Raw genomic sequence first — 13,355 nt, forward strand, 5'->3', positions numbered from 1 at the left:
GCATGTGCCAGTGGTACAGAACCTGTACAACTTTTGCTTTGATCTTTTAAGTTCAAGTGTGCCTTTCCTGTATGCAATAATTTCTGCCTGCCTGCTTTGATGTGAAGGAAGTGCTGCATCTCTCTAGTTTGGTGCCAGACAATGTATTCCAAAGGAATTTTTAAATACAGTAACTATATAGCAAGAGTTAAGATTTTGTGGCATACTGCAAGTCAGCTGTTTGTTAAGGGGTGATTTTTTCATTGCTTTATTTTGTAATACAACTTGGAAGAAATTTTGGGAGAGATTCCACCAGACCAGGCTGCTCAGAACCCCATCCAGCCTGGCCTTGGACACTTCAGCAATGGAGCAGCCACAGCTTCTCTGGGCAATCAATGCTGATCTTCAAAACCAGTCAGAGAATATTTTACAGGCTGTTGCTAGTCAATGTGATTATATTTTTATATAATCTATGTGGTCTGTCATGTAATACAAAAATTATTTCCATGTATATAAAGTACAAATATTTTTGTACTAGAACTCCTGACAGTCTCCTGCATGTTCATTTTATAGATAGGACCTGATTAGAGGATTAGTAGATGTTTCAAGATGCGTGAATGAAGACTTTGGATGACTGTAGATCTTAACTCTAGGGCAAGTTAGATCAGTTTCTAGTGAATTAAGAAAATCTCCTATTCCTGTACTCTTAGACATTTGAATTGTCTGGTATTACAGGACAATGATCAGATTGAGTTATACAGCATTAAATCTACTAATCTCTGTCATGACCAGAAGTCATTTGAAGGTTTTTGAATTCTTAGGCTCCAGTCAGGTCCAGTCCTCAATCTTTATAATCTTTTTTAAAATAACTGTGAGATTTGTAAGCTTAAATTCTTCTGGCATTAGGAATGTAATGAGAATCACAAACTTGTGGAAATGGTTGACACTGAGTAGGACTGACATGCACAGAGACTAGAACATGTGTAAATGAAGCTTGGTCTGGAATAAGGTTTGAATGCAAAAAAGCTGCAATTCTTAGCAAGAAGCATTTGATTGACTTGCTGGGCACATGTACCAGAGAGCTTCCTGAGAGGAACTGGCTGGGTTCACTGAAAACCCACCACAAGTTTGCCCCGTTCCTGGCATGTTTCTTCCTTCCTGTGCCTTGGATCCCAAGTGACCTTAGAAATTCAGGAGCCAAAGATATAAAAAGATAGATGCAGCTACAGTGTAAAACAGATGATTACCAAGTCACTCGAGTACTGAGTTAAATTAGGGTGTGATCCATACCACTAAAGCATTTAATGAGCTGGGTATTTTTATGGGAAATCCTTCTAGGTTCATTCTTTTTTAAAAATTATGTATGATCTAAAATCACCACCTTTGTCTTATTTTTAAGACACATATATTTAGTTTTGAACAGAGTCTGTAAGAACACTGCCTTGATTTATTAAAGATCCTTTTTTGTTTTGAAAGAATGTATTCATGAGATTGAACACTGTAAATATTAGTTGTCCAAAATATGTGGCATGCAGAGGTTAGCTGTGCCATTCTCTGTGGCTTTATTATGCCAATACAATTTTAACAGTGTCAGAAAATGTCTAATGGTGAGACTTTTGTTTTGCTCTCTATAACCTTGGGCTGATCATCTGTCCCTTCACTTTATTTTCCACATGCCTTTCTTACAAAGATGTTTTCAGAGCGTTTCAAAGATGAAGTGCTATATAACTGCTATGCCTCATCATTGTATAAGGTGTTTGACATAATATATGCCATCTGCTTGTTACTTGTCTCAGTTCTTCCTTCAAAAGAAGGAATAAATTGAGTCTCCCTTTGCAGTCAGGAATATATACACTGCATTGAATATTTGCTCATGTGTAAATCACCTTGAGCACTGCAAAATGCTGAAATATTGCTGATTCTACATTATTCATAAATTTTACGTTAATATTTAGACGCCAAATTAAGAAAGCATTTTGATCTCCCTTTTTCTGTTTACTTAATAGGTTTCATTGGAAAACTGTGTTGAGGTTGGGCGAATTGCCAACACATACAACCTCACAGAAGTGGATAAATATGTTAATAATTTCATCCTGAAGAACTTCCCTGCGTTATTAAGTACTGGTGAATTTGTGAAACTTCCCTTTGAACGTCTTGCCTTCGTGCTTTCAAGTAATAGCCTTAAGCACTGCACTGAACTGGAGCTCTTCAAGGCGGCGTGTCGCTGGCTGCGCTTCGAGGAGCCTCGCATGGAGTACGCCGCCAAGCTCATGAAGAACATCAGGTTTCCCCTGATGACACCCCAGGATCTTATCAACTACGTTCAGACAGTGGACTTCATGAGGACTGACAACACCTGCGTCAACTTGCTGCTGGAGGCCAGCAACTACCAGATGATGCCGTACATGCAGCCGGTGATGCAGTCGGAGCGGACGGCGATCCGCTCGGACAGCACGCACCTGGTGACGCTGGGCGGGGTGCTGAGGCAGCAGCTGGTGGTCAGCAAGGAGCTGCGCATGTACGACGAGAAGGCCCACGAGTGGAAGTCCCTGGCGCCCATGGACGCGCCGCGCTACCAGCACGGCATCGCCGTCATCGGCAACTTCCTCTACGTGGTGGGCGGCCAGAGCAACTACGACACCAAGGGCAAGACGGCGGTGGACACGGTCTTCAGGTTTGATCCGCGCTACAACAAGTGGATGCAAGTGGCATCTCTAAACGAGAAACGGACCTTCTTCCACCTAAGTGCCCTCAAAGGACATTTGTATGCAGTCGGAGGTCGGAATGCGGCGGGCGAGCTAGGTGAGTCCTGCTGGAGCCTTGCTTTGTGCTGGGCCTGGGAATGCCCTCTGCCCATGGAGTGGGTGGAGAGAAACAACCTGAGGTGGTTGGAGAGCTGCTGCTTTCTGGGAATACTGCAAATACAGAATTTTTTCTGGATACTCTTAGAAGTTCATTTTAGAAGGAATCCCACAAAACAATACCAAACAGTAGAAAACCATTCCAATGTCATGTGTACTGATGTGTATTATCCAGTGTCTTGGCCTTTACCAGGAAACATGAAGTGAGCATCTGTGTCTGCCTGTGTAAGTGTAGGGAATATAAATGCAGTTTTAAAAAGAAAAAATTCATCATTACTTCAGCTGAGAAACAAAATCCATTCCTAAGGGGTACATGGCTCTAGCTGAAACTCACTCTTGAATGAACATTACATTTTAAAAGACAAAACTTTTCTGGAATGGTATTTGAAATGCCAAGGGTTTGTTTTTTTGTTTTTTTTTGTTTTTGTTTTGTTTTAGTCTTATGACTGCAGATATTCTGATGTTCTGGACTTTTTAATTATTAAAAATGTTATATTTCACCTATGATCTTATTTGTAGAAATGACTGAATGACTCGGTCCTGATGCCTCTTCTTTTCCCCCCTTGCAAAGGATATTTAATTTAGCTTGACAAAAAAACAAACAACCGAGCAAAACAAAAACTCCAAAAAAGAAAGAAACAAAAACAGAAGAAAAAACCCTGTATCAATTTCCAGAGAACAAGATAGAAACAAATAATAAATACATCATAAGTTTAAATTTAACAAAAATATGCAGAGGATGACCCTTATTAATCCACTGCATTGTGCAAAGCCATAGTGGTTACCATTTAGTCAAGTCTGGATAGGAGACTCAACTGTAAATTTGTCTGTGCTTTAAAATTGAAATGTCACAGAGATTATGCTTGGAAGTTTAGCATAATATTATGTCTAAACCAGATGTAACATCTCATTATTTAGTTTGCTGCTTTCAGCCCAATACTCAACTGTCCCTTTGTGGTTTCTGCCTCTTGGTACCAAGATTTGCTTTTCAGAAATGCACAGATGTGTGTAAGTGCAGTGAGAAATATATTTAATTGAAACAATGCAAAACTTGATTTCTACTGCAGGATCTGTGGCTTCTTAAAATTATTGCATCTTGGTTATTCACATACACAGGTTTGACTCATTGTCACGTTGCAAATTTTCGTAGGAAACATACAGTACACTGCTTCCACCAGAAAAAAGTGGCCTGGCTTTGCTAGAAATTTTAATTCCATTCCAATGTTTGATGAAATGGGATGTGCAAAAATGCCTCCTGTTCCAAAAAGATGGGAAACTGCTTAGCAATAACTTGTTTTCCCTAGACAGCCATTTTCTGATGCAGATCCTGAGGATTTCAGAATTTTTTACTGTTGTCACGATTTACCTGAAAATACATCCTAAACAATCTCAATATCCTCTGAAAGACTAAATGTACAAAAGAACATGTATTGATCTTTAAGCATCAGAAAACCTGATATATAGCTTCAGTGAGCTATTTTTAACAGTATGAATTAATGGCAGATAATCAGATTGCTGACCTTGTGCACTGTACAATCTGAACAGAGGAGGGTTATAAAAATGTCAGTGAAAAAGTTGCAAGTCTGACAAAATCAATATGAAATAATATTGCCACTAAGCCAGTGCAACCTGTGTGTGAAGGAGGCTTTGAGTGCAGTGTTACCTTAAATGAAACCAGCAGTATCATTCTGCTGACCTCAACTCTTCTGCTTTCTTTAATTAAAATACAAAATTTATCACCTATCTAAAATTCTTTTGTAAAGATATCATTAAAATGCTGTAGCAATTTCCACACAGACCTGAAAAATGCCACTGGATCATTCTGTGGGAAGAGCACTCTAAATGCTAAATATTGTAGCTGTCTGATGCTTTGATTTGGGGCTTCAGGTTCTTTCCTTGTTAATTGTGAGGTGAGTCACTTTTCATTTTCATATTTCTTTCATAAACCTTGACAACTGGAAGATGCAATCCAGCTTAAACTTCCCATTCTGTTCAGAAGAGAAAAGCTCTAAGGCTTTTCAAAGAGAGAAGGTCAAATCTGTGTTGGACAGATATTAAAGAAGTTGCCCTTGGGTTCAAACTAATTTCAGTCTGTTGTTAGAGAGGAAAAATTCCCAAAACCTGAATTGAGCTTTCTGGAAAATGGGCTCTTATGGAAAAGGGCCAAAGGATTAAAGTTACTAAAACATTTTTTTTTCCCTTGACATTCATGGGAATAAAAATTATACTTTTTGAGGCTTTCTATCAAACCTTCTCAAAACAGTTTTCAGATGTTTCTTGTTCTGAGAACTTTGTAAATGACTCTTTCTACGTTTGTAATACTTGCTTTAGTGGAATAGTGAGCTGCTGTTTTACCAGTGCATGCCACTGGAAAAGTTTGGTTCACTGGACAGAATGAGTGAATTTCCATGTATATGGTGCACGTGTTGGAATGTGGTAAATGTATCCTTTAAATGTCCTGAATTATGACATTAAAATGGAGATTTTTTTTCAACCCTGTGACAGCTTTGGGCTGTGCAGAATTAAGCACCACTCCTGGAAGGACTGTAGATAGTTCTGGTTAGTTCCCTTTAAATGTCAAGGCAGGCACCTGCCAGAGGTATTCCCAGAAGGCAGGAGAGCAGCCCAGGCTGGAGAGGCCAGGTGGGCAAAAAACAAGAGTTTTTATGAAAAGAGACAAAGGGAAAAGCAGGTGTGGCTCGCAAAGATGCTTGTGAAGCACAGCATGCTGGCAGATTCCAGCTGAACACTGCAGACTGTTTTCTCTTCTGACAAGGTTTTTGTAGCTCATTGTAAGAGTTCAGTTGTGCTTGATGATGGCAGAAGCTGTTTGTGTAAGTTCTAGAAAACTTGTGCATTAGGTATTGCCCAGATACTTCAGGCTCGGCTGTTGAAAGCCTTGAGTAGAGTTTTGAGTTTATATATATGGGCTTTTCCTCACACTTTGTGGGAAGTTGGGTTGTGACTAAACCACAGTTTCGTTCATCACGCTGCAATAAAGACAGAAGGAGAAAGCTGCCAGGCCAGTTACCTGTTCTTTTGACCCTCTGCCCATTGAGTTGGAAGATATTTATTTTCCAAATGCCCTCTATGATGTTGAACCCTCCTTGTTTATGTAAAAACTTCCCCTGTGAGTGTGTGTGTGTGCATATATATGTATGTCAAGATACAGCTAATATATTTTAAATGTTATTGATTGATATGCACCAGTACCCAGTTGGGCTCTTCACTGTCAGAGTAGTATTGTGAATATCAGACCAGAGTGTGAACTAGAGGACCTCTCATATAGAGGCTTATTTTGGAGTGGCTTCTTGCTATGCTAGGACAAAATTAGTCAGGACTATTTAATCAAGTCAGTTTAGAATTGTACATTAATAAGCTGTATTACAGAAATAGTGTAACAAAATTAAGAGCCTGGGTTTTGGGACATCACAGAGTTGCTAAGTGCTGCTGTAACAGACCTCAAGACACTTTAGAAGCTACTGACAGAGAAGTGTTAAATATCTGTATCCTCCTCAAATAGCATCACAGATGGCACTATAAAATGAGTGCAGGCTGAACATCCCTTGGGACTGCCAAAACTTTGTCTTTTTTAGATTGCTTAATTCTCTTAAAATGAGGCCTGTCTTCCCTGGATTATGGTAATGAACACATCAGAAGTTCTACTGTTAAACATAAATAGAGCCTGGTCTGAATCATTCATGGTGTTGGAAGAATGAATCCATCACTCTCACTTAGGTGCATTAAAGTAGCAGTTTTAGAGTGTTTTGTGAACTCTGCTCTGTCTGGAGATTTTCTAAAGAAGAATTTGTCTCTCTTAAATTATGGGCACCTTTGATAGCTGGAATTTTGAATATTTTTTTCTTTTCAGTGCAGAGGAATATCTTGCTAAAAGAGAGAAGTTGAATGACCTTGTAAGGTAACAGGGAAACAATTACACAGATCAAACAGAAGAGCAGGGTTTTCAGCTGTAAAGTGATTAGCTTTGTTTTAGAGCACAGTGGATGTGAGATTTGGGTAGGAATAGTTTGTCTGAAATAGTGGCAGACAGTATTTTGGCTGTCCTAGGAATGGTAGAGACAGTTTTGAAGCCACATCAGAAAGTGATGGGCCTTGGACTCAGCAGCATCCTTTCTCAGATAAATAATGTCTTTACAACATGGTGATAGTGATGGTGGTAATGGGTACCAATTCTGCATGTTTTGTCTTCTCTAGCTAAAGGGATATTTTGGCTTCTCTCTTCAATGCAGTTTGTAGTGCAGAGTGAGATAAAACTGTCCAGCACTGAATGTCACATTCACCTGTGTGCTGCTCCTCTGCTCTTCCTTTGCACATCCTCTGCTCTCCCTGTCCTTGGAGTGTGTTAGAAACACGAGTTCCTCACCTTGGTGCAGAGTGGGAGCACTTTGGGGAGGGATGCAGTTTGTGTGGAAGCAGCAGGGCGATGTTTCAGCTCAGAGGAGCAGCAAACACAGGTTGGAAGGGGCTGCCCTGAGGGTGGAACTGGGGCAGCTGTAATTACTTGCACATCAAATCTGTTTCCCTCTGGTTTTGAAATTTCTGCACATCTTTGCTTCTGATTGCTAAATAGAGCAGAGTGGAAAGGAGCTTTCCTTTTAAAAAAGAATATTGGAATGGATGGATATGTTTAGAAGAGCGTTGGGTTTATTTGGGGATTGGGCAAAAACTGCAGGTGATGTCAAGGTGGCACTGCAGAGAAACACAACTCACAGATTAATTTTAGGTGTCATTTGTGGAATCAGTTCTTTGTGCCTGTGCCTTTCTTTGGGCAAGAGAGTGTCTCCAGCATTCCTTGGATTTGTGGCTAAGTCCGTGATGGGATACAGAAGGCCTGCAGCATATCAAATGGAAAATAATACAATTTTCTTTAAAAAGGAGATTTCTGCCTTTATTAAGAAAACCCAAACAACCAAGGCAGATCTCTTAGATTAAATTTGGGAACTTGCCCATATATTGGGCAGACTTTTTAAATCAAAAATTTGGTACATCAGCAGTACTGCAGACACACCTGACTTCAGCTCCTTTGTATTGGTTTGTTATTTTTTTGTCCATCTCACACATCCCTGAGCTGGCAGAACTGGGAGTCCTTGTGTGAGCCATTTGCACAGAACCAGATGCATTTCAAGATTTCATTACTATTTTGAAACAGTTTCAAGAATATTAAATTAATAATTTTATACATGCAAATCAACATATATAATTTGTTTAGAATAAAAGCAGAAATTTAGTGTGTTTGCCTTGTATCATGAACTTAATGTTCTGGACTGGCACTTTTCTGCATTTCATAAATTTAAAGTTCAGCTTCTGGGTGGGGAAAAGCTGGAGCAAATCCAGTGTGCTGTAACAATTTAACAATTCTTATGTGCAAAAGAGATTTTTTATTTTTCAGTTCTAGCCTTAGATGATGCTGAACTGGCTGTCAAACAGTATTTCTGACATTGGAACTAGAAGCTTCTATTTTCAGTGCATGTACTTGAGACACTAATTGCATGGAATTATGTATGATCATCCCGTTTTGCAACAATAAAGAGGTTATGCAGCAACTAAAAGAGAATTCAGAAGGTCACTCTAATGTGCTCTACACTAATTTTTTCATTGCTAGGGATTTTTTTTTGGTAGTCTGAGACTATAGCTATACTCTTCTAAAATGATCCAGAGGATCTTTTTGAAACAGCTTTGGAGTTGGGATGAGGTGTTTTATATTCACTATGTGTTACTGTCCAATGTTCTCTACTGGCTCTATAATTCTGTAATTAGGCTTAAACTAAAACTAACTAGATTCTGCCTTTATAATGACAATTTTCTCAGATTCTAAGGGTATTTTCTCTCTTGGTTGATGTGTAATCCTGCACTGTTAAGTCACCATCACTGATTCCATAGAGCTGACTCAGATTTTCTACTCTTGATTCAATAAAAACCTTGTTCTACAGCAAGTAAAATGCCACTTTTAAAGACAGATTCAAGTTTTCTATGTATAGTTCATAAACATCCAACAAAGATTAAGCAGTCTTGAATTACTTATAATGAGATTTAATTTGACTTTAAGATAACTTAATTATTGACAATTTCTCTGTGCATCATAAAGTCACTATATTATGGGGGTTTTGAGGACCTTGTGCCCCTCTAATCATACTGTAGTATTCAAACTGCCAACACTAGAACTTGCTCCATTATTGAATCTGCCTTCTGTTTGTATTCCCTGTGCTTGTTGCAGCCCTTTTCCTGCAGCCTGCCTCTCTCCCATCTTACACTGGAGAGAGGATCCAGGATCCTCTCAGGAATCCGTCCTGCACTCCTGGGTGCTGCTGGGTACTGTCCTCTGTGATTTCTGATTGATAAAACCCTTGGTCATTCCAACATTCCAACTCAGAGAAAGCATCTGAAAGCAACACAGGCACTGCTTATCTCCTTGCCAGATTCAGGGATGTTTCATCTTTTTTCTTTTAAGCTTGGCTTTTGTAAATTGATGTAGTGACTTGCATATACTGTGCTATATGTTGCTGTGCAAATCCTTAATAAAACACTGCAATACAATAGAAAATTAGCACAGAGAATAGAAAATAAGAACACAGAATGTTCTCTGAGCAAGTTTGCTGGTTGTGCAACCCACCTGGACACAATCCTGTGCAGCCTGTTCTTGCTGACCCTGCTTTAGCAGAGGAGTTGGATGAGGTGGAGTAGATGATTTCCAGAGGCCCTTTCCAATCCCATCTGCTCTGTGTTTCTGTGATAATAATTTCAGTAATTCCCTTGAGACTCCCTCAGCTGCACAGTGTGACTTGTTGGCACTTCCTCTGTGGATGTTTCAGCAGCACCAACTGCCCTGCTGCTTTCACCACTTCTGTGCTCTCTTTGTCTCCAACAGCCACTGTGGAATGTTACAACCCCAGAATGAATGAGTGGAGCTACGTGGCAAAAATGAACGAGCCCCACTATGGTCACGCTGGAACCGTCTATGGGGGGTTAATGTACATTTCAGGTAAATAAATCATGCCTGTAACATCATCTCTGTGAAACAATTCCTTCTCTAACTTTTTCTGTTTCAGCAGCAGACAGTACAGATTAGGCTGTGGTTGCAGTAGGATTGCCATGGTATCAGTAATGATGCAGTTTCACATGAGGCCAGTCAAACAGCACATTCACTGCTGGCTCTGACAAAATTATTGTAGATAATATTGTGCTTAGTAATTGAATAGCTCTGAATTCCAAAGCAGTCTAATCAGAATAAAGTTTTCTGTAGCCACATATAAAAATTATAATATATAATTTATATTATATATATAGCAATATAATTAAACAAAATATTGTTATAATATATAATTATAATTGTGTATAACAGTATTAAATAATTATAACATGTATTATGATATAATATAGCAATTAAACACAGCCTCCCTATAAACTTTGGACTGCATTGGAAATTTTATAACTTTGAACAACATTTGCCTTCATTGAGGTAATGGAAAGGGCTAAGTCCTCATGTTAATCATAGCATATAAGTGATATCTGTATTTTCACTGTTTTTTATTTGAAATATGCTTGTTCTGTGTGTCACTGAGGTTGTAGTTTCATTACATTTTTTTTCCAAATGCATTGTCTGAAAATCTGCTTTTAGCTTAATTTTTAAAGAAGATTCAATCTGTCTGTCAGTGGTCATTGCAGGGATCACAGCCCTGTATCCTCATGCTGAAATTTTAAAAGATGTCCTCTTGAGAACTAAGCTGGAATTCAGGGCAGGAGGTGGGACAAAGTTGCTTATCTGACAAGAACTGGTGGGAGATGTGCTGGAGCAGCTTCATTTAGGGCCTCTTGTGCCAGTGGGCTAGGAGGAATTTGCTTTAGAATTTACTGTGAGGTACAGGTGCTTATTTTGATGTGAGCAAGTCCATTGAGCTCCTAATTGCTGTGCTGCTGTCAGTTGTGTTTTGCCCATTTTGCTTGTTTTACTGCAGGTGGCACACACATATGCTGTCTGCTGTGGTTTTTTCATGTAGATCCCACAGATTTTTCTTTTCCTTTTGTCCTGGAGCCTCTCCAAATGCTTTTGCAGGGAGCTATGGAGAAGGTAAATGTAGAGGAACCCTAGGTAACTATTAACTGAAGAATATTTATAATGTGTGTCCTCTCTCTATTCACTTGAAGTTGACGAAAAAAGTGTTTTGATGAAAATTCTATGTGATACTTAAAACACAGTGGCATAGTATCAAAATTTGAAAGGGAAATGGATTCTTGATAGTGAGAAACATAACTAGCAAACTGAATGAATTCAAGCAAGAAATAAATTTGCAGAGTAGAAGTGTAGGTAACAATTTTTTGTTCTTTTAATCTGCCAGTATCAATTGTGTAATGAGGCGCAGTGTGAGACGTAGCTTCTGTCCATATTCCCATTTAAAGGAATAAGTGTAATTTGAAATGGTATACTACTGTGATAGTAATCTAAGCCAGAGTGAAGAAGTTTTAAGGAAGATGGAATTCTTTCAGTAAAATGGTTTTTTTGTTATTTAATGCTTATTAGGATGAGCACTCCTCTAACACGTGTCTTGTTTCTTTAGGGGGAATCACCCACGATACTTTCCAAAAGGAACTCATGTGCTTTGACCCTGACACAGACAAATGGACTCAGAAAGCTCCCATGACGACAGTCAGAGGTCTGCATTGCATGTGTACTGTAGGAGACAAGCTGTATGTTATTGGTGGCAATCACTTTAGAGGAACAAGTGATTATGATGATGTTCTAAGCTGTGAATATTACTCACCAACTCTAGACCAGTGGACTCCAATTGCCGCCATGTTACGTGGGCAAAGCGATGTCGGGGTTGCTGTCTTTGAAAATAAAATCTATGTTGTTGGAGGATATTCTTGGAATAACCGGTGCATGGTGGAAATAGTTCAGAAGTATGATCCAGAAAAAGATGAGTGGCATAAAGTGTTTGACCTTCCAGAATCCCTTGGTGGCATTCGAGCCTGCACTCTGACAGTTTTCCCTCCGGAGGACAACACAGGGTCACCGTCCAGGGAGTCTCCTCTGTCAGCACCTTAGACCCGTCCCTTGGCTCACCATTGTAGTAACACCTCTGCACTGCATCATGGGTCTGTCATTTTTCTTCAGTAGTTTCTGTTAGGCTTAGCCTACAGCATTTCATACAATTACTGGAAAAAAAAAAGGACTTTGACATTATTTGTGCTGTTTGTTTGGCCTAGAGTGTCTCTGAAGTGGTTGACGAAAAAAGATGTACTCGCCCGAGCCAAATGTTTAACAAATGAGAGGGTATTGTCTATAAAATGTATGAACTAGGTATGTTATTAATGTTGTATGTTGGGTGTGAGGTACCTTGTAGCTTACATTTGGGAGCCCAGTGAGTCAAATTTGTATTGAACATGTCACTGAATTTCATGTTGAAATCCTTTTTCCTTTAATTTTTGACTGCAGATCACAAGGGTAGGTAGACCACATCAATGTGAACTCTCTGAAGGTTGCCAAGGGGCCTGAGCTACCTCCCTCTTTACACAGAGTATTTTTGACATATCTGTTTACCCACCTGACTTTGTGGGTGCTTTCAGAGCATATGAAGTTTCTTAGGCAGAGGGAAGAAATAAAATAATTTTAAAATATTAGCACTGTACAGGAGCGGACCTTGTAGAGGCCGGAAGTTTTTTATAACATATATCGAGTGTTTTTCCTGAGTCAGTTGAATGATGCTTCAAACAAAATATCCTAAATATATTTGTGTTTTTTAATTTGTTTTTTTTTAGGAATTGGCTTCCTCTTGCATGGGAGCACACACTATTAGCAAATGGGAATTCAGTGCAGTTGTGTATTCTTTGCTATGGCTGTACTGAATATGGGTAGTTAAGGGCTAGAATCAGTAACTTAAGCCACTGAATTTGACCAAATGGTTCCATCAGATCAAATTTAATCTACCTTTTCTCCTTTGCTGTTGAGATAACTTGCATAATGTGTCCTCTGTATAGTCTCAGTTAATAAGGTTATTTAGCACAAAGTGCAGCTTCAGTGAGAGAGCTGCTTTTGCTCAGTGAACCTGGACTACCACATTTTACCTTCTTTTGTTCAATAAAACTTTTAACTGCAGTTACCCAGTCTAAGCTACCTCATTAATGTATTTGGTTTTTTCCTCTGCCTCACTGTCTCCAGGATACGTGTGACGTATATCCACGTGGGTAGGTGAACCTGCAGGAAACCAATGCACAAGTGATCATGAATGGGTATTTTTTGACCTACTTTTAAGAAACTATTTTGGTCTGATGTGTTCATTTTATTGTTAGGGACTGATGAAAAACCAGTCTTAATGTTTTTTCCTTGGAGAACTGCTTATGTGTGTAGCCCTGCAAATTCACAGGAATTTTTACCTGCTCCAAAAAACAGTGCCCTGCTGACAAACTGCAGCTCTGATTATGCCATTGTGATTGTTCTGAACTTCCCATCATGTTACAAGTCATTTTGCTAATGAACACAGTCACAGGGGCATCCTCTGG

General features: G+C 39.2%; 1 protein-coding gene across 8 annotated transcripts in view; it reads left to right on the plus strand.

The window, feature by feature from the left end:
* Positions 1-12,951, plus strand: part of KLHL13 (kelch like family member 13) — a 75,100-nt gene extending 62,149 nt beyond the window's left edge. For all 8 annotated transcript variants that reach the window (XM_064712552.1, XM_064712555.1, XM_064712554.1 and 5 more), the window contains 3 exons: positions 1,986-2,781; positions 9,727-9,840; positions 11,414-12,951. In XM_064712552.1, the coding sequence (XP_064568622.1) occupies positions 1,986-2,781; positions 9,727-9,840; positions 11,414-11,901 (1,398 nt within the window). In that variant the 3' untranslated portion in view covers positions 11,902-12,951. The remainder of the gene's footprint in view (positions 1-1,985; positions 2,782-9,726; positions 9,841-11,413) is intronic.
* Positions 12,952-13,355: the final 404 nt, after the last annotated feature.

The sequence above is a fragment of the Zonotrichia leucophrys genome, chromosome 4A (assembly GCF_028769735.1).
Source record: "Zonotrichia leucophrys gambelii isolate GWCS_2022_RI chromosome 4A, RI_Zleu_2.0, whole genome shotgun sequence".
Lineage (NCBI taxonomy): Eukaryota > Metazoa > Chordata > Aves > Passeriformes > Passerellidae > Zonotrichia > Zonotrichia leucophrys.